Source organism: Capra hircus, chromosome 26 (genome assembly GCF_001704415.2).
Source record: "Capra hircus breed San Clemente chromosome 26, ASM170441v1, whole genome shotgun sequence".
Taxonomy (NCBI): domain Eukaryota; kingdom Metazoa; phylum Chordata; class Mammalia; order Artiodactyla; family Bovidae; genus Capra; species Capra hircus.
This window is the reverse complement of record NC_030833.1, coordinates 15,171,580-15,193,228: the sequence shown is the minus strand read 5'-3', so window position 1 is coordinate 15,193,228 and position 21,649 is coordinate 15,171,580. Positions and strand designations below refer to the sequence as shown.

Sequence of the window (21,649 nt, the reverse complement as noted above, 5' to 3'; positions counted from 1 at the left end):
TTTGATGGAGTTTTAAGCCAGCTTTTTCACTCTTCTCTTTGACCTCTTTCAATAATGTAATATAATCAAAGAAAAACAAAAGTATAACTTATGTTATCTCCCTGCATTTCTGTCACATACTCTATTCTACTAGCTCGTCAGCATACTATTTGTGCATTTCCAAATATGCCAGAAGACTTCACACCTCTGTATCTTTCTTTTTCTTTTCCATTAGCTAAAATCTGATTTAGTCCTCAAGGCATAGCTCACATGGCATTTTTCCTGGGAATGGCTCAAACTCAAAATGTGAAACCAAGAAGGACCCTGTGGGGCACCTGGGCACAGAAGTCTTTTTGTCTCCCTCTTGTTATAGGCTTCCCTGATATATCAGATGGTAAAGCATCTGCCTGAAATGCGGGAGACCCTGGTTCGATTCCTGGGTCGGGAAGTTCCCCTGGAGAAGGAAATGGCAATCCACTCCAGCACTCTTGCCTGGAAAATCCCATGGACGGAGGAGCCTGATAGGCTACAGTCCGTGGGGTTGCAAAGAGTCAGACACGACTGAGCGACTTCATTTTCACTTTCTTATAGGCAAGGCTCCAACCTCCATGGCCTTCCCTGAGTTCCAAATGACAGGTTTGAACAGTTGCTAATCAAGAGAGGAGTAGCCAAGAAACCACCTGAGGCAAGATTAAAGGGACTAGAGAAGCTCCTCAAGATTAGGAGATTCTAAATGAGAGTAAAAGAGTGCAAGCCCTGCATATACCCTAGTTTTGTCAGCAAGCCTACCCTTGACCTCCTGCCATAAAACTCCTCATCAAACCCCGCCAGACTGGGATACATAGTTTTCAAGAGCAGAAGTCTGCTGCGTCCCCCTTTACTTGGCAAAACAATAAATTTATTCTTTTCTACTTTACCCCAAACTCTTGTCTTCATGATTCGACTTGGCACTGGTGCAGAGAGGCTGAGCTTTTGGCATGAAATGTAGCAGGAGTGTTTGATGTGTTCACAAATCATTTTCACCCTATCCCAGCCCATCACCAAGTTTTGTTGCTTTTGCCTCCAAAACATTTCTTGAATCCTTCCACTTCTCTCTCCACAGCTAACATCCGATTTCTAGCCACTCGTCTCTCTTCCCTGGATCCCAGTAACAATCTCTCTTCTGCTTTTCCCTCATCCACTCTTGCTACCATTGCATTGTAAATTGAGTTGCATAATTTCCCTTATTAAAATCATCTGTGCTTTCATAATGAACATAATACAACCTAAAGCTCATGCCTTGTCACCATATGGTATATGACCACCTCCCAGATGTTTTTCCCAACTATGGTTACCAACAGAGGTCCATCTAGTCAAAGCTATGGTTTTTTCAGTAGTCATGTGTGGATGTGAGAGCTGGACTATAAAGAAAGCTGAGCGCCGGAGAATTGATGCTTTTGAACTGTGGTGTTGAAGAAGACTCTTGAGAGTCCCTTGGACTGCAAGAAGATCCAACCAGTCAATCCTAAAGGAAATCCTAAAGTCCTGAATGTTCATTGGAAGGACTGGTGGTGAAGCTGAAACTCCAATACTTTGGCCACCTGATGCAAAGAACCGACTCATTGGAAAAGATTAAAGGCAGGAGGAGAAGGGGATGACAGAGGATGAGATGGTTGGATGGCATCACCAATGTGCTGAACATGAGTTTGAGTAGGCTCAGGGAGTTGGTGATGGACAGGGAAGCCTGGCATGCTGCAGTCCATGGGGTCACAAAGAGTTGGACATGACTGAGTGACTGAACTGACTGACTGATGGTTCCCTGCTCACTCTGCTCCCTCAAGCAATCCAGGCTTTCTTCCACCTAAGACCTTTATCTATGCCTTTCTTTCTCCTCAGGTTATCAGATTGCCCCTTGCTTTATGTCTCCTACCTGATGGGACATACCTTATCCTTTAGATCTCCATTGAACTATTTCCTCAGGGAAGGTTCCCTGTGATCATATTATAACCTGTTATTTTTCCTAATAACACACTGTATTTTTTTCCTTTCTAACACAGAATCCACTTTGTAATTACACATTTATGTGCTTTACTTTATTCATGTTTGTCTCATCACTCACCATATGCTCAATAAGGGGAAAGATCTTACCTACTTTGTTTACTATTGTATGCTGAGTGTAGCCAGTCAGTCGTGTCCGACTCTTTGCGACCCCTTGGACCATAGCCGACCAGGCTGCTCTGTCCATGAGATTCTCCAGGCAAGAATACTGGAGTGAGTTGCCATTTCCTTCTCCAGGGGAATACCTACTCTAGGCCAAGCTCTGTACAAAGTATCAGTCTCTCCCACTGAACTGGGAACTCCCTCTACTTCTTGTTCGTTTTTCTGTCAGTGTCTGCATCTAACATAATCAAGGGCGCATATTGTTTAATAAATATTTGTTCCAGTGAGTACATCTACATTTTTAAAAACTTATACTACAAAGAAGATAGAAGTTCCTCATGTATTTTCAATATTCTTCGCAAACACATGGTATATATTAACCACTGGGATAGCCACATGGAATTCTTCTTCCCGCTCCTGATTGTTTTCTTCTATGTAGAAAAAAACTTTACTGGTTTAGCTCTCCTAGCCATTCCCCCAAAACTCATTCTTTCTTATTCTAAGGTAGAGAGGAGTGATTCAGTCTGATTGTTGAGTTTGGAAGGATAAACTGAAGACCAGCTCCTTTCTTTGCCTTATCTCTTTGGAGTCTGGCCTGCCTCACAGTGTGTGTTCTACTCTGCTCCTCTATCCCTTGAGTTTTACAGTGGTAGGACTTCATGGGAGAGAGCTTTTGGCATCTGCCTTTAATGGTGTGAGTTAGGTTAGTCTAATTCTGGATTCAGTATTAGTAGTAAACCCTTTGCGTGTAGATACAAGCCACATTCTTTAGTGTCTGCTGTATTAGTAGCAAACATGACATCTTGGCATCCCTTCTGCTTTCCTCATTTCTCAGATGCACAGAATTCAGGTAGCAAAGAATAGACCCCTTCAAACTTCCAACACCTATTATTTGTTATTATTAATCAACACCAGGATAACCAAAATACAATTTTTCATCATGAGCTTTTATTTACTCCAAATAGTAACATACCAGATGACGTGAAACATTTCTGGCTTTTTCGTACCCACAATACTTAGAATGGTTTTACATTTTTATAATCAATGTTTGTACTGGTTTAATGCAACCGGAAGTTTGTTTCAGAAATGAAGCTGTAGAGTCAACAGCCTGGATTTTCTTTCATAGCATTTGAAGATAGTGTGGTTTTGTGAAGAGCATATTTGCAATGGAAACTGCACAAAAGTTAATATATACCTGCTACTGAGATACTCTAAATGCATTTATATGAAGTAATAAATCAATGCTGTTGCCTCTTCAATGAAAAAGTCATCCAGTTGTTAGTCATAGAGGTCACATTGATGGTCCTTAGATTTATAGGAAAGTATAAGCACATGATGATGTTAGAATACTTCTAACCTCTCTGAAAGATAAACAGATAAATATGTATATTTACATATGTATATATTTTTTATTTTACCGAATATGAATAGATAGTTTTAAATTATGAGAGTAGACTATGTTGATTAAATAAAACAGTTTAGACATTACAAAAATGTAAAACATCAGTCTCCTCTCTCATGTCTTGTGAAAAGTTGACACGTATCCTGTCAGAGTTTATAGTCTGTGTGTGTGTGTGTGTGTGTGTGTGCGCGCGCGCGCCGGGGCACGCACGCGCACATGTGCATTTAACATTGGTCTGTAGTTTGCTTTATTACTTAGAAAACAGATATTTCTCATTAATACATACTGATCAACTTGATTCTTTTTAATGCTGATGTAAAAGATGCCATATTTTGTAAGCTTCCTCCCATTGATGGATGGGAGGAAGTTCTTAAATATTCATAATTAGAAGCATTTTTATAAATGTATCCTTAAATACTTGTGGAATTGTTTCTGTAACATCTTTTAGCAGAGTAATAAGAATTGTTGTCTATATTGAGGAAATAATGCACATTTACATTGCAGTACTCTTGATTATCAACAGTAATAAACTCCAAGTAGACAGGTGTAACAAAATCTCAGTTCTAAAGTTTCTAGAAAATACGAGTCAAAAATTAGATATCTGTAGCCAACCCCTATCATCTCTTTAGTTTTTAATATTTATAAAATATGAAAATCCTCATTTAATTCCAGGATCATTCTTAACTATGTATTTTGTTGAATATTTCTGTTGACTCTGCATTTTTCTGGTAAAACTTCATCATTTATTCACTAACAGAAGTGCCTTTACAGCATTGATTATGTAGCCTTCAAGCTAATAGAAATCCCCTGTTTCGTGAATTCCTGGCACACACTGTAGTTATTAAAACTTCGAGTAAATACAAAGGAAATTTTTATGGTAGAAGTCAGTTGATTATTTAAAATGTTATATTCTGATATAAATGTGCCTGTTTATAAATGTCCTAAACTTTGAAATAATTTTTCTTATTATATGAGCCATATATAATATCATTTCCAAAGTTCATATGTCCCTTTGATATCATAGTGCATATTTTTTGTTTCACTTTTACATGTTTACCTTTAGAAACAACCCCTTTTGGTTGTGGGATGGGGAAGGTGATAGAAAATACCTGGTGAAAGGAGATGCCTAATCCACCTAAACCAGGATTTGAAGTAATGGAGATGCTGGTAGCACTCCTCTCTCTTTTACTTCCTTCTCAGTAGATCTCATCAGTTCAGCCTTACCCATCTGTGAAGGTTCCTATCTGTCTGCTGATGGCCTGGACTGAAGGAATGCATAATTAGAAAACTGAAATTCTACTTTCCTAGAATGAACTTTGAAATCCATGCTCATAAATAAATTGTGTATGAAAGAGCATGACATATATATCTTTAAAATGGAGTATTTTGTGTTTAAATGGCACTTAAATAATTTTTGTATGAATTACTATAGAGAAATGATATTAAGAATGTCACACCGTAAAAAACTAGTGGAAAGTAGTAAGGATTGCTTATTAAACCTCTCGTGTGATTAAGTTAACCAAAAAGGATAAGATTCATAGACTTAACATGTTAGGTCTAAAATTCCATGTGTCAGAAATGGCATCAACATGGAATGATAATCTGGGAGAAATTTGTAATACTTATGATGAACAAAGGGTAACAGTTTATAAAAAATTAACAGATAAAAAGTCAGCAAGAAAATATTAAAAACCAGTAGTTTTTAATTTATGTATTTATCCAACAAGCATGTATTAAACAGTTGCTTTTACCATACACTTTGCAAGTTACAGGGATATCAAAGTGAATAAGACAAGGTAATTCAGTTATACATCTTATTATTTAAGTGCAGATTAAAACTACTGAATATCAATTTTTTAATCAAATTTTGAAAGATATACTTAGATGACCATACTGAAAATTGGCCACAGTGTGGTACAGAGATAATTTACTCATTGCTGTGGCAGCATACATTGGTCGTATTTGGAATGCAATTTGATGTATATTGCTTGTATTTGGAATGCAGTTTGATGTATACAAGTTATTGTAAGCATCTTTAAAATGTTTATGCCATTTAAAGCAGTAATTTCACTTAGCTGTATCCCAAGGGGAATAATCCAAAGCACAGAGGAAGCTTTATGAACAAAGGTGTTCATAGAAATTTATTTATGGTAGAAAAAAATAAGAACTTAAATGCTGTACTATAAATGAATGATTAAGTTAACTGTGTTATAGCCACTTAAACTACTATATATTTATCTTAAATGGTATTAATTGGCAAATGTAATTAACTGGGGGAAATATATATGACAGTATAAGGCAAAAGAAAGAACTAGAAGGCAAGATTACATAATCAATATCATACGGAAGCAAAAGACCTGAGATGAAACATACCTACATTTTAATCTCATTGAATTTGTGTACTAGGACTTTGGGTGAAAATTGTCTTCTTTCTAATTAAATAGTACTTGTTTATATTTCTATAACTAAAAAGAGTGTTCTTTTAGTTAAGGCTTCTCCATGGCACTTAGAGGTAACTGATAAAAAATGGAATGGTGCAAGAAATTATAAAAATACATAGAACATACATTTTACTAAACTAGCAATGTTGGCCCATCCTCATCAATATCTGATGATTTAGAGAAAGAAGACAGTAACCAATGCAAACTACCCTTAGTTGCTGTGCAGTAGGGGAAGGAAGCTCTTCTTGACTCCTATAGGCAATCAGTCTATGCACTGAAGCATGAGATCTGCTTACCATTATATAGCTCCAGCCTAGCTGCAAATACATAAATATTCATACCGTTAGCATCCAGTCTCCTTTAAAGCTAGCAACAGTAATCTTTCCTTTAAGTGAGATCTAAATTCTACAACTTGGTTATATGCTGAATTGTGAAATGCTTCCTATAATTCATCTTAAATGCCATCCTTTATTTCAGTAGTCTCTCCTCCTTCTTGTTAGCTAACTAAAATGGAAACCAATCACCACCCAATTCTGATGGGCATGAGAGCTCTTATCAAACCATTTGAACTGAAAGGTGAAAAAGGGCAAGTATTGATGGCACAGTGGGAAGAACAATCCCTACCATTGTATGTATTTATAAAGATATATATATGAAAATGAACATTGTATAGCAGCATATATGGTATATTGTTCCTCTCCATTTAATTTTACACTTACTTTTAAAAAATATTTACTGCAAGGGATTTTATGCTTGTGTAGACATCTAATGCTCCAAATCATTAACTTTTTCTCTCTTTCCAACTTGAGCATTCCTTCAGAATTTTTATTCACTATTAAATTCCTACAAGTTCAGAACACAGTGAACTTCATATATATTAGGTATTGTTTCTCAATCTGTTCTTATAACTATTATGTTTTTTTTCCCTAGCTAGGTGTGTGTTCTCAAGTACAATAATACAGTGAGGACCTGTGAACTAGGCTAAAACATTACCAGTATCTTGCTATGGGGTCCTCCGTTAACCCACACTCCCTTCTTTACCTCAAATGTAATTGCTGTCCTAGAGTGTTTCATTTGTGTGTGTGTGTGTGTGTGTGTGTGTGTGTGTGTGTGTGTGTGGTATGACTTACTTAATTCATTCCTTGCTTATATATAATTTTCGTTACTTAATGATTTACTAACTTTATGTCATGTATTCATATATGTAATCAACCTGTCATTTATATGCCTGCCAAAACAAAATATTGGTTATTTTTGCTTATTTTTGAGTTATGTAAAAAGGGTATCATTCTGTCCGGGACTTGCTTTTTATTCACTTGTTTCTAAAATTCATCCACGTTGTTGAGTATAGATATGTGAATATGCTTTTTCTCTTTTTAATGCACATTTGAGTTTTCAGTTTTTGTTGTTGCAAACAGTGCTGTTTTGATCATCCTGGTGCACACTGCAAGAGTTTCTGTAGGATATATGCCTGATGGAATTGCTGAGTATAAGGCATGTAAATGTTGAACTTCACAAGGTAGCAACAAGCTTTCTATCAAAGTGATTAAACCAGTTTATACTTCCATTGGCACATTACCAAATTCCCCAGTGATCTATATTCTCTTAAATGCTATATTTTCAGACTTCTTATGCATTAAAAATCTCTTTACCAGCTTATGAAGTTTTTCGTTTGTTTTTGGTGTTCTTCATACTGTTGTGCTTGGGTACATTTCTTACTTTTACGGTGGCTGAAATTATCAGTCATTTCTTTTTGTGGCTGTCATTTTTGTGTCTTGTTTAAGAACTCTTTCCCTACCTTAGATCAGAAGGTTATTCACCAGTATTTTCTTTAATAATTTTTAAGGTTTGTGTTTCACATTTAGGTCTTTAGTTTATTTGAAACTAATTTTTGCTTACATTCCACAGTAAGATATAGCTTCATTTTTCTCCACATGATAACCAGTTGTCTGAGCAGCATTTATTGAGTAGTTTCTCCTTTCTCTAGTGATCTGCAAAACCATGTCTTTTATTTAAAAATAATAATCAGAATAACATTTGTGAATCTATTTTAAGATTCTGTTTTCTATTCTGCTAAATTGGTCAACATTCATTTCTTTCACAACTGTCTTAATTATTGTTAAATGCACGCTATTAACTTTTAACTACTTAATTACTGTTACTTTATAATGAATCTTAATCTAATGCAGAACACTTCCCTTTATCCTTCTTTGTCTTTATCACGAACATCTTGGCTGTGCTTGACCCTTTGCTTTTTTATGTACATTTCCGAATCAGCTTAAATCCATGAAAATCTTTTATGATTCCACTCATCCTACAGTCTCTTTTGAGAGATTTTAATCTTTATTAAGCTGAGATTTCTCGTCTGGAAACAGAATATACTGATTTTTTGGTCTTAATTTTTTTAATAAAAATCTTTTGTGAGTTTTATTTTTAGATACCTTGTAGTTTTAAATGTAAATTTTTAAATGACATCAGTATTCTCTTTATTGCTGGTGCATGGAAATATAACAGATTTTTGTATGTTGATTTTTTGGCCGCTATCTTTGTTAAACTCTATTTTTTTAAGTTTTATTATAGAAGACTTAGAGCACAAACAAAAGTAAAAAAGTAAGATATAGTGAATCCTAGGTACTTACCACTTAACTTTCAGTTCAGTTCAGTTGCTCAGTCATGTCTGAATTTTTGTGACCCCATGACCTGCAGCACACCAGGCCTCCCTGTCCAACACCAACTCCAGAGTATACTCAAACTCATGTCCATTGAGTTGGTGATGCCATCCAACCATCTCATCCTCTGTAGTTGTCCCTTTCTCCTCCTGCCTTCAGTCTTTCCCAGCATCAGGGTCTTTTCAAATGAGTCAGTTCTTTGCATCAGGTGGCCAAAATATTGGACTTTCAGCTTTAACATCAATCCTTCCAATGAACACCGAGGACTGATCTCCTTTGGGATGGACTGGTTGGATTTCCTTGCGTCCAAGGGACTCTCAAAAGTCTTCTGCAACACCACACTTCAAAAGCATCAATTCTTCAGCGCTCAGCTTCCTTCATGGTCCAGCTCTCTCATCCATACATGACTACTGGAAAAATCATAGCCTTGATGGACCTTTGTTGGCAAAGTAATGTCTCTGCTTTTTAATATGCTGGCTAGGTTGGTCATAGCTTTTCTTCGAAGGAGCAAGATTTTTTTAAATTCATGGCTGCAGTCACCATCTGCAGTGATTTTGGAGCCCCCAAAGATAAAGTCTGTCACTGTTTCCCGATCTACTTGCCATGAAGTGATGGGACTGGATGCCATGATCTTAGTTTTCTGAATGTTGAGCTTTAAGCCAACTTTTTCACTCTCCTCTTTCACTTTCATCAAGAGGCTCTTTAGTTGTTCACTTTCTGCCATGAGGGTGGTGTCATCTGCATATCTGAGGTTATTGATATTTCTCCCAGCAATCTTTATTCCAGCTTATGCTTCATCCATCCCAGCATTTCTCATGATGTACTCATGTAAGTTAAATAAGCAGGGTGACAATATACAGCCTTGACATACTCCTTTCCCGATTTGGAACCAGTCAGTTGTTCCATGTCCAGTTCTAACTGTTGCTTTTTGACCTGGATACATATTTCTCAGGAGGCAGATCAGGTGGTCTTAACAGGTGGTCACTTTAAGAGCAATTTATGGCCAGAATTGTTTAATCTATGTCTCTTCTCGTTTTTCTCTTGTATTACTTGAAACATATCATACATATTATTATCTTATTATATCTCTGTAAAAAAGTACTTTAAAAAATATAACTAAAATCCATTATTACACATAAGGTAATTGACAACAAATAGCGATTCATCAAATATTGTCAATGTTCAAATTTCCAATTATTTATAAATGTCATTATTTTATTTGTGTGAATTAAGTTCCAAATAAGGTCCACACATGACGAGCAGCTGATATTTTAAATCTCTTTTAATCTAAAAGCTTCCTCTACTTAAAAAAATTTTTTTGACATATAATTGATTAGTGATGTTGTGCATCACTAATACACATTAGCCATTCATATGTCTTCTTTGGAAAAAAAGGTCTGTTCAAATCCTCTGCCCATTTTTTAATCAAGTTGTTTAAGAGTATAAGCCACTGTAGAATGTCTCTCAAATTAGACTCACTTGTTCCTTAGAGATTAGATTCAGGTTAAATAATTTGGGACAAGAATAATATATAAGTAAGATTGTATCCTCAGACCATTGCGTCAGAAGGCATATAATGCCAATTTTGTTTCATTTTCAGTTATGTTAGGTTTGATCGCTTAGGTAAGATTGTGTCTGCCAGGTTACTTCAATGAGAAAATAGTCTTTTCCATGGATATTTACTAAATGATATAGGGGATGACTCAGACCCTGTGCATAGTCTTTTTCCCAGTAACTTTTCATGGAGTCATTTTAGCGTCCACTAATGATGCTTCCCGGAGTCAGTTATTACATAGGTGGTTGGAAAGTGGCAACTTTCTAATAATGGAATTCCTGTTCATTTGTTAGTTAGTAAAATTCTGGGGGAAAAAAGAAGTTCCTCTTCCTGTTACCCCATTCTTTTAATTTCTCCTTTTTAAGATTTTCTGGGACTCATGAATTTCTTTTTATGTCATGTTATAAATACATGATTGTCATTGTTTTTGATGCTCAGATTGTCCCAGATTTGTATATAGGCAGCCCCTTGAACTAAATTTCTGTGTCTTTTGACATGTTTCCATTAGTTTTTGGTCGATTTCCTTCCTTCTTGTGCAACAAACTATCCTAGGCTCACCTTGAATATTACTTACCTCAGCCCTGGGATAAATTATTTCAAGGAGTCCTGGTATCTTTTGTTGGTACTGGTTTTAAAAACTAAGATTAGCATGCTAGAAATTCTCATTACTACTGGGTGTTGCTTCCGAGTACTTTAAATGGACAGAAATAAAAATGCCATTTTTTAAAAAATCATAAATTTTTATACTGATTTCTTCCATTCAAATCCAAAATGACAGTTTTTTTTTCCTCCATCCATTTTCTATGTACATCTTCCTTTTCCTAGTGAAAACTCTGGTTTGTAACAATATCAATGTAATTATCCATTTCTTATAACTGTCTAAAATCGTTTTAGAATAACTAGCTGTGTACCCTCACTAACAACAAAAGTAGTAAAATTTAAGATTCCTTTGTAATTCTTACTGCCTTACAACATATCTCACTGAAGGTATATAGACTACTATTTTTGAAAATTACTTGAGTTCTTTTTAATTTTTATCTGTGATTATTAGTTTGAAAAACAGATTTATTTTGTTCTGTTTGTGTTTAATTCAGCTGTCATTTTGTGTTAAACTTTATGGTTCTTTTTCTCAACTTTATTTAATTTTATTTGTCAAGTATATAAATAATCATCATGGTTCAAAAATATATAAAAAAGATACACGCAGATGAGTTTCATTTTATTCCTTATTTATTCCACCCCATTTTCACTCACTGCTATAGGTGATCAACTTTGTTAGTTTCTGGTTCATCTTTCTGTGTTTCTTTTTATCTTCATTTTTTATACTATATAATACTCCATTATATGGATGTGCTATAGTTTATTCAACCCATCTCTTAAGAATGGACACAGGTTGTTTACAATATTTGGTGATTACAAATAATAATGCAGTAATAACTTTGTGCATATATTGTTTTGTACTTACAGGGTGTATTACTGGTGGTGAATGGTAAAATCAAAGGAAAAATTTAAATGTAGTTTTGTTAGGTACTACCAAATTCTTCTCCTTTGAAGTTAAACCATTTTAAATTACCCTATCAATGTTTGAGGACACCTGTTTACCCAAAGCTCATGAAAAAAATGTGTTATCAAGTTTTTGGAGTTTTACCAATCTGATAGATGAGACATGATATTCCTGTGTAGTAATTTTTCAAGTATTTATTGTGAGTAATACTGAGCACTTTTCATATGTTTAGGGATGATTTTTATACTTTTTCTGTGAGCTCACTTTTTATGACTTCCCCATTTTTTAATCAGCCTTTTGGTCTTCTTTCCCCTTGATTATAAATTCCTTTACATATTAGAGAGATTAGACTTTTATTAGTGATACATGTGGCAAGTATTTTCTTTAAGATTGTCATTCATCTTTCTACTCTACTCATGTGTTTTGCTGTGCAGTTTTTAAAATTAAATTGAATACTCATATTTCATTTATATTTTGAATCATAGTGAGAAAGTTCTTGAACACTATCAACTTACAAAGGAATTTCCCTGTTCTTTCACTTTCACTTTGTCCTTACATAGTTTTATTATTTTTGCACTTAAATCTTTGATCCAGTTAGAGTGTATTTTGATATGTGCTGTGAGATAAAGAGGCGGTTTTAACTCTGACAGTCCATTTATTGTCATATAGCAGATAGCTCTCTAGTTATTCTAACACAGCTTATTAAAAAGTCCATCTTTTCTTTTTACAGTGATTTTAGGTGGCTCTTTTAGCATATCCTAAATGTCCATTTGTTTCTTAAGCTATTTCTATCTTCTGTGTCCCACTGCTCTATTTATATGTCAGTCCTGTACTTTTTTAATTATGAAGGATTAATGGTATGATCTAGTATCTCATAGAGCTAGTTATCCTTCTTTGTTTTCTCTTTTTTTTTTGAACTTTATTGAAAAAAAAATTCAAGACTTTTTTTAGATTGTTCTCTTCTCTTAATATGTGAACTTTAGAATCAATGCACCCAGCACCAGGGGAAAAAGTATTAGTATTTTTTCTTAGGATCAAGTAAAATTTTATTTAACTGGGGATAGTAACCATTTTTCTGATGTCCTACTCATGAAAAACCCTGAAGGAGGAAATGGCAACCCACTCCAGGATTCTTATCAGAAAAAAATCCCATGGACAGAGGAGCCTGGTGGGCTACAGTCAAAGGGTTACAAAGTCAGACGGAACTGAGCAACTAAGCAACTAAACAAGCCATCCATAAGAAATTCAAGTTAAGTTATTTGACAAGTTAGTTGGTGACAGTGAAGGCTACTTATTTTTGTTTGCTAATTTTATATCTTGTCACCCTACTGAATTGTTGTATTATTTGAGTTGGTTTTATCACTGATTCTTGGGTTTTCAAAGTATGTTTTTAAATCACCTGAAAATTAGGTAGCTTTATTTCTTCTTTCATCTTTCAAATTCTTATTCCTTTAATTAATTTTGCTAGACTAATTTTAATGGCTAGAATTATAGAAAATTAAAATCTCTTTCCAAATTCTTTAATGTTAACTTAAAATTATGATGATAGAAGCTACATATCTGCCACTATTCATTTAATAAAGAATTATTATAAAATGTATTGCTGAACTAATTACTTAAGTGAATTTTTCCTTTAAAACAGACTTAAAAAAGAATTAGAACTTTATAAGGAAGACGACATGCAGAGTGTTTATGATGCTCTCCAATCAGAAATAGAATTTTTGGAGTTGGTAAGCCATCACTGATTGTTTGACTTTTGTTTAGCATTTTTTAACCTACTGATAAGAATGTTTTTACTGGAATAAATTTCATTAAATTAACATTCTGCCCTTCACATGGCTTTGCACTAGATACAAAAAACAAAACAGCAACAAGCACAACTAAAGTAAAAATATGAACCTGTGAAATGTTTTCAGTCTTGGAGAATTGATGCTGCATAAGGCAAGTTATATTTAAAGAGACTATAAATTAAAAAAAATTTAAACCTGACCTCACAACATCCCCTTGACTGAAACAGTTATTAGAGGATTAATGCACTGAAGAAGTTTAACTATCATAATGCTTAAAAGCTTTTTGTTTTTGTTAAGAATAAATTATATTTCTATTATATTTGACCCTAAAACTTTCTTATTACAGATTTTTATGATTTCAAGAATTTTGGATTCAATTATTGGAAACCTATTTTCAGATTGTGTGGGAACGCTTCGAATTGCTTTTAACCTCTTTGGTTGTTTATAAAATGAACAAGTATTTGTCATGCTCTATTTTAATAGAGGACATATATAGCTAGCTTTAAAGCATGTCAAAATATAGTTTTAATTTAGTACACTTTGTTTTCTTTCATATTTATTTTCCACAAACATTTTCTTGTTCAAAATTTTCCAATAGATTGTGTTAGGAGTTATATTTTATAGGATTTATATCTTTATTAAAACTTACAGTAGTAAAATTTAGAAATGCCCAGTTGTGCTAAATTTATATGAATTTTACGTAATTCTTTTGTTGAGAATTTCATTTGTCTCATGAAAAATTGTATGTTTTTGTTTCAGACATTGGCACAGAAAGATCATCAGGAAACAAATAACTTGTAAAGAATTGATCAACTACCTAAGATTTGGTCAAAGCATCTTAGTATTAGATCTTTGTGGTAGATACATGAATGATACCCATTACAACAGATTCTTGTGGAAAACTTAAGGTTAAAAATATTTAGAGTTGTTTGATATCTAGAATTGATATATTAGAACTCTAAAATATAAGTTTGGGTCTTGTTACCTACTGAAACTTAAGGGTTTTTATGTGGTTTGATTGTGTTTCTAAAAGAATTAAAAAGGAGAAACAGATACTGTGTTCTCAGATTTTTATTCACCCTGACCCTTAAGCTCATTTGTGCTTTCCGATGTTATTCATCCTTTGTTTGCAGCTTACCTTGGATCAAATCAAACACGTATAGGTGGAAAAGCTCAGATTATAGACCCAGTTTTTGTCAGTACCATTTGCACCAGCGAAGATGTTTACTTTGATTTTAATCCTTTGTAATCACAAGGTGATGTCTTTTGACAGAGGCCTTCTGAGGCCTTTCATCTTGAGTAGCCAGTTTTCTCCACTTTTCTCTAAATATATCTGTAGATTTGAGTCTGGGGCACCTGCAGCCACTTTCCAGCACTGTGTTCTACCAGTTTTATTCCTAGTGCCAGTGTTGGTTAGAATGAAATAAGTCGTCTACTTGGGGAGGTACATAGTCTTCTTTTGGCCGTCAGGATTCACTTTTGCTGGTGTCCTAAAATATTGAAACTGAAAACAGGGTACTTATGTTTGGATCAACCTTAGTACTGTCACTAAATTTACAACATCAGATATCTTTCTGCTGTTGGAAGTCCTAACTAGGAAGAAAGGTATGTTTTCATCAGTTTCTTTAAAATTTTTAAATTATTAAAAAAAAAACTTTGGCGTATAGTTGATTTACAACATTGTGTTAGTTTCAGGTGCACAATAAAGTGACTCAGTTAAACATATACACATATTCATTATATCGGATTCTTTTCTTGTATAGGCTGTCACAGAATACTGAGTAGCATTCCATGTGCTATACAGTAGGTCCTCGATGGTTATCTCTTTTATATATAGTAGTGTGTGTTTGTTAATCCCAAGCTCCCGATTTATCCCTTCCCTCCATGTTTCCCATTATGTAACCATAGTTTGTTTTTGATATTTGTATGTATTTTCATGTATAACTCAAGACTATATATTTGTGCTGGGAAGAAAGAAGGAAGCAAGAATAAACAAAGAGGAAGAAATAAAAGGGTATTTATTACATTCTCTGTATTTACCTAGTTGGAACTATCAGAATTAGAAGTCATATGTCATAAGTACAAATTACAAATATTATGTAGGCTTCTACAGTTCTGCCTGTGGTTATCATTCACTGTATCGATCTACATACAGGAATGTAATCATGGCACAAAAAAGAAAGTATATTGAAGCTGTTCAACAAGGCCCTAAATTGTGGTCGGTGGGGAGGGGAACAAAATCTATTTAAAGATATATCTCAAAGTACTGAATGCAAATGTTTTGTGATTGTAGTTGAATTAGTTTGATATCAAATATAAGATGTTTACAAATGTCTTAGATATATTGATATTAAGGTAGTCTTGTTTCAAATCAAGCTTATTTGGGCATAACTTTTTGTATAGGTTACTTTATATCCTTATTTTTTTTAAGGAGCAAAGTTAAAACTCTCCTCTGAGATGTGTAGCAGTTGCCATTTGTTTAAGTAATTTGCATATTAGAAGTTATTTTTATTTTGATTCTTTAAATATTTAATAGTAAATTACTTTTACTTAAGAAAAAAAAGTAATGGTACCAGGGAATTGAAGTCTATTTTATATGCAAATATAGAGTGGGAAGTGGTTACTGGGATTAGTCATAATTTCAGTTCTGTCTTATTTTAGTCCATTTATCTAACCACATTCTAAGTTCTGAGTCTTGTGAATATTTATTATTAAATGTGTATCATATCATTAATATGAAGGGTAAGTTTACATGTAAAGCCTTTTTACAGTGATTTTTGTTCATTATTGATTTTGTAGCTAAAATATTAATGTGAAGTAGAGATCTGCCTATTATTTATATAACTTACACAGAATGTCATATATGCAGAATAAACTTACTGATGTAAAAATCTTTTCATGAATGTGTATATAGACTACCTAGATTGAATATTCAGTAATGAAGTCAGAATTCACATGAACTGAATTTGAGAAAAATGGAAGGCTCAGAACATATTTTCATTATTTCAGAATGTTTAAAATGAATATTTTAAGACTTAAACTAATTTTCAAGCAGTCAAATAATTGTTTTAAGATTGCATGGTAGACTATACTGCTCAATACCAACCAGAATAACTGGGACTGTTAGAATCAGGTAGTCAAAGGAAGAAGTTCACTGAAAAAAGGAAATACAACAATCAGTAGAAATTGCAGTGTACAAAACTACAATATGTTAGATGGCTGTTCTTAATTTTTTTTTAAGAATTAGTAATTCATTAAACTCTTAAGTAGGAAAAAGTAACTGAAATTACCTAAGTAAAAATATGTCTCAGACTGACTTTAATTACTCTAGAAGATGACATTGGCTATTCAAAAAGGCAGTTTTCAAATGAATGCTCATTCATTAAATGAATTCACTAAATTTTCCCTATACTTAGTTATAACTAAAGCCTAACTAACCCAGAGTAACTGCTACAGCGCTAAGGTTCCTGACTTGCTACCATAGTTCTTTCCTATAACGGAAGTTATTTTAGAAGCAACTTACTAATTCTCAGCCCTCCACTTGCTGTAATACTAGGATGTATAGGTAGTTTTGGAGAAGGCAATGGCACCCCACTCCAATACTCTTGCCTGGAAAATCCCATGGACGGAGGAGCCTGGTAGGCTGCAGTCCATGGGGTTGCTAAGAGTCAGACATGACTGAGCGACTTTATTTATTTATTTTTTTAAATTTTTATTTATTTATTTATTTTTAAATTGTTAGTTGTTTATTTATTTATTTATTTATTTTTAATTTTAAAATTTCACTTTTCACTTTCATACACTGGAGAAGGAAATGGCAACCCACTCCAGTGTTCTTGCCTGGAGAATCCCAGGGACGGGGGAGCCTGGTGGGCTGACGTCTGTGGGGTCACACAGGGTCGGACACGACTGAAGCGACTCAGCAGCAGCAGCAGGATAGATAGTTTGCTGCATGTTTTTCCTGCTGATTAATGGAGCTATTTGGCTAGGGGAAAAACAGCAACAAAATTACAGGATGTAGAGCATAACCACTGGACTAAAAATTCCTTTCTCTATTCGCTGGCCTAATTATTGAAATGGGAGGAAAAAGCAAAGAAAGGGAAAAGCTTTAAGGCCTGTACAGTCAGAAAGATTTCTAAACTACTCATCGTTTTATCAATAGTTTTCTTCTGTAAAAGAAACAAAAATTGAGGATTGTCTGCCTATCCTTTTTCTCTTAAAACTTGATAAATCATGAGATTCTTAAAAGTCCAAGATAAGGGTGAAGTCATTGTATCATAGTGAATTGGAATCTAGAAATGACTCTAAAACAGAGTCAATTGAGATTTGATAATTTATTATAGAGTAGATATTATGCTGAGAAAAGTCTATTGAGTCTTTTACCAGAAGGGCAGTCAGTAATTCAGCTGGCTAACTGCAGCTGGACAGACAGCATGCACTGGACAGGCCCTATTCTAATCTCTGATGGGGACAAAGTCCCTTTCTATTTTGTACCAATCAATCATACATAACTGTGTCACATTATTATGAATAAGTCATTTATTTGCAGTCCAGAAAACAGTAGCAGTTCAGTGACATGATTAGAAATAAATTTGATATGCTTTTAAATCCTGGCTGTAGAAGGCTAAGGTGTTCTGTCATTCAAATATTTATTTATAGTATAAAATTTGCTACTTAAAGTTGTTAAGTATACTAAAAAATATTTTAATGTATCTGAAGTAGATATATTTTAATTCAACTTTTATGTTTCTTCCTGACTTCTCTCCTTTGTCATCCTGAAAAACTTAGATGAAGCAAATATACTTGCCTTTCAGAGTCTTGTTCAGAGCATTTTCTGTCAAGGGAATTTTTTCCAAGACATGAACTAAAAATGAAAAATATTTTCTGTCATTAGCCTAAAGCAGGGATTAGGTCTCGGAGTTTTGTGGCCCTTTTATCTTAAGACACCAGACTTTTTTTTTTTGTTTTTAATGAAAGAACGGGAAGAATGAAGTTATCTTTGAAAACGTTGGAGGTAGGAATGCCTTCTAAAGTTGCATTTATGCATAAAGTTGCATTTATGCAATTATGCTTTCTAAAGGGCTTCCCTTGTGGCTTAGCTGGTAAAGAATCTGCCTGCAGTGTGGGAGACCTGGGTTTGATCCCTGGGTTGGGAAGATCCCCTGGAGAAGGGAAAGGCTACCCACTCCAGGATTCTGGCCTGGAGAATTCCATGAACTATACAGTCCATGCAAAGAGTCGGACACAACTGAGTGACTTTCAGTTTCACATGCTTTCTAAACATTGTGTTTCAAATTTAACTAAACTTTTGCTTGGTCTGGTAATGATTAAATCATCCTACCAGAGAAGAACCTTTATTTTTGTCACACAAGTGTATGTTCCTCGGTTCTTTGTCTGGTCACAACAAAGATTTGGAGTGATGGACATTAAAGCCCCCTCGCGTGTCACAGCTCTTGGGTCTTGGACAGACCGTGTTGTAGCTCTCAGGTCTCGAATAGACCATGTTATAGCTCTTAGACAAATCAGTGTAACAGCTCAGTGTTAGAGCTCTATTTTATTTAGAATACAGCAGGTAAACCCATCTTCCAGGCGTGAGGGCACGACGATCTAAAGACGCCAGGAGGAGAGCGCCCCAGCGAGGTGGGGGAAGAGAGAGAGAGAGAGCTAGCTTTGGCTCCTCTTTTTATATGTTTATCTCTCCCTGGGCCTGTCCTGTGTAAATTGGGCCAGCCAGGAGTGTTGTTTGTTTTACCTGAGGTCCTCATTCTGGTCTTCCGGACCTTCTTTTGTTCTATTTTCATGGGCTTTTCCCTTCTTTGTCTTTTAGCCACCACCATTTTGGACTCCTTTTCCCTATTCTACCTACCCAACATTTTCTTACTAACTTTACTGACATTTGACAAAGGAATGATACTGAGACAGCATCAACTAATATATGAATGAAATAATACAATAACTCTGTCTCTGAGGGAAAATTCGGGATATCATTGGTTCGTTGTTAGAATGAAATAAGGGTCACATTCATTAAACATCAGGAAAATTTTGCAGGGTAATGCTGGTTGTAAAAGCCTATTTACTTTGATTGGAAAGAAAGAAAGTATAACGAGGAAAGCCATGACTGATGGTAAAACACTGTTCTAGCTGCTTCTATGGAAAGTATCAAGAGCAAAGCCGACAGTACCGAATGCTTATTTAAACAGCTGCTTTTGATATATAGCAAATTCATCTTAAAAAGACCTTTGTGAAATTGACAGCAGCAGAATTCAAATGTCTGGGAAAATAAAGAGTAAGTAAAAATGTGAAATTAATAACAGTGACTGGTATTAGTAGTTGTGGGAAATGAGGCCCATAGAGTGGGAGAAAAATGATTTTCTTTTTTTCTTGCAACCAGAAAAGCTGTACTGTTCTGTTAATTCTAAGTTAATTGTTGTCATACTAGTAATAAATTGTCATTCTAATTAGTTGGTAAATAAAATCTTGTTAAAATAAAATCCTCTTAATCTACATTTAATAGACGCAAATACAATTACTAATGAATATTTCTAGGTAGGGCTTTGTGACTGCTGAAAGTGTTTGTAAATTCAAACCACCAAAGTACATGATGTTGATGGCTTTTGTAGCATTTAGACAAAGAAACTCCTGGTTGGAAATGGGTGACATGAATGCAATCATAGCAATCAGTGTAATGTCAGCTCTAAAATATGGTGCCAATTAAAATCTGTAAAATAAAGGTTATATTTATAAAAATATTTTTATCCAGTAAAAGCAAAGCTTTTTATTGAGATTCTAGTTGGAGGTCTAACATATATTGCAGTTTTTGCAGGAAAAGCTGAGATTTTGATTGATGTCTGATTCATGTGAGATTGGAGAAGGCAATGGGTCTCTTTATTTACTGTTTAATTTCTTAGACTTCAACAGTCTTAAAAATACATTGTTTTTGAAAATGTGTTTATAATAAAATCTTAACACAACAGGTAAATATTAGAAGATAACAGAAATTTGAGGATCATTTAAATCACCCTTTTGCTTCCAGAAAACATTGACTAATCAGAATCAGTTAATGTGAATCTTTAATTAACCAAGAATATCCTTTAGACTCTGTGAGAAGTACAAAACAGACTCAAATCAAGTATTATTGAAAATTCACCTTCTGGGTATCTCTTGAAATTAATACCTATTCATCCCACTTTTTTACATTTTCTGCAGATTTTTTTCAGTGCTACCCTGTAGTTACTGATAATTTAAGTTGATAACCTGAGGGATGGCATCTTCTTAAACTCATACATAACGAGTTGTATTCCTTTTTTCAGTACCCGCTAAGGCAAGAATATGGACTAATGGAGAACTTCCAGAAAGATCAGCATGGAAAAGAATCTCTGCTTAACCTAAAATTAGCGCTCTTCATATTTCTTTCTTTTTCCCTTTCTGTTGTTCCTTCTGTCCATTCTTTCATCCATTCGTCCTGGCTCCTAGCTACCTCTTAGAACTCAGGTCATACCCTCTCCTCCTTGCACATTCCTCTCCAGCCACGCTGCCTGTTCTTTCTGTTCTTTCTGCTCCCCAAAGAGGCCTGACTCACTCTGGCCTTGGGTTCATTTCGAAGCTGTGTTTCCTCTGCCTGGGATGCTCCTCCTGGTCTTTGTATGACCATCTGTTCTGTAGTCCAGATGTCAGCTGAAATGTCACCTCCTGGGAGAAACCTTCCTTTAAATAGTCAGTCTAAAGTAGTCATACAATCACATCACACCGTCTAGTTTAATTCTCTTCATACTATTGAGATTTCTGAAATCGTTCTTGTCTGTTTTTGCTTATAAAACCACAAGTTCCATGAGCAGGGGTATTATGTGTCTTATGCACCACTTTTGTCTCAGAGCCTAGAGCAGTGTCAGCATATGGGAAGTGTTCAATAAAGGTGTGTTGAAGTATGGCTTGAATAAACTTGCTCATTAAACCCATATTTATTAATTGAGGATTTCTTAGTTATCCAGTTCTTAAACTGGGTTCATTTATTATTTATTTTCTTCCTCTTAGTTGAATTACCATATCCAAAATGGCAACCCACTCCAGTATTCTTGCCCAGAAAATTCCATGGATGGAGGAGCCTGGTGAGCTACAGTCCGTGGGGTCGCAAAGAGTTGGACACGACTGGGTGACTTCACTTTCTTTCTTT

At 34.7% G+C, this 21,649-nt stretch overlaps 1 protein-coding gene across 1 annotated transcript in view; it reads left to right on the top strand.

Annotated features, from left to right (window-relative positions):
* The window catches only part of CCDC172 (coiled-coil domain containing 172), a 62,122-nt gene extending 47,647 nt beyond the window's left edge, over positions 1-14,475 (top strand). The window contains exons 8-9 of the mRNA XM_005698510.1: positions 13,332-13,419; positions 14,239-14,475. Coding sequence (XP_005698567.1) covers positions 13,332-13,419; positions 14,239-14,280 — 130 coding nt within the window. The 3' untranslated portion in view covers positions 14,281-14,475. The remainder of the gene's footprint in view (positions 1-13,331; positions 13,420-14,238) is intronic.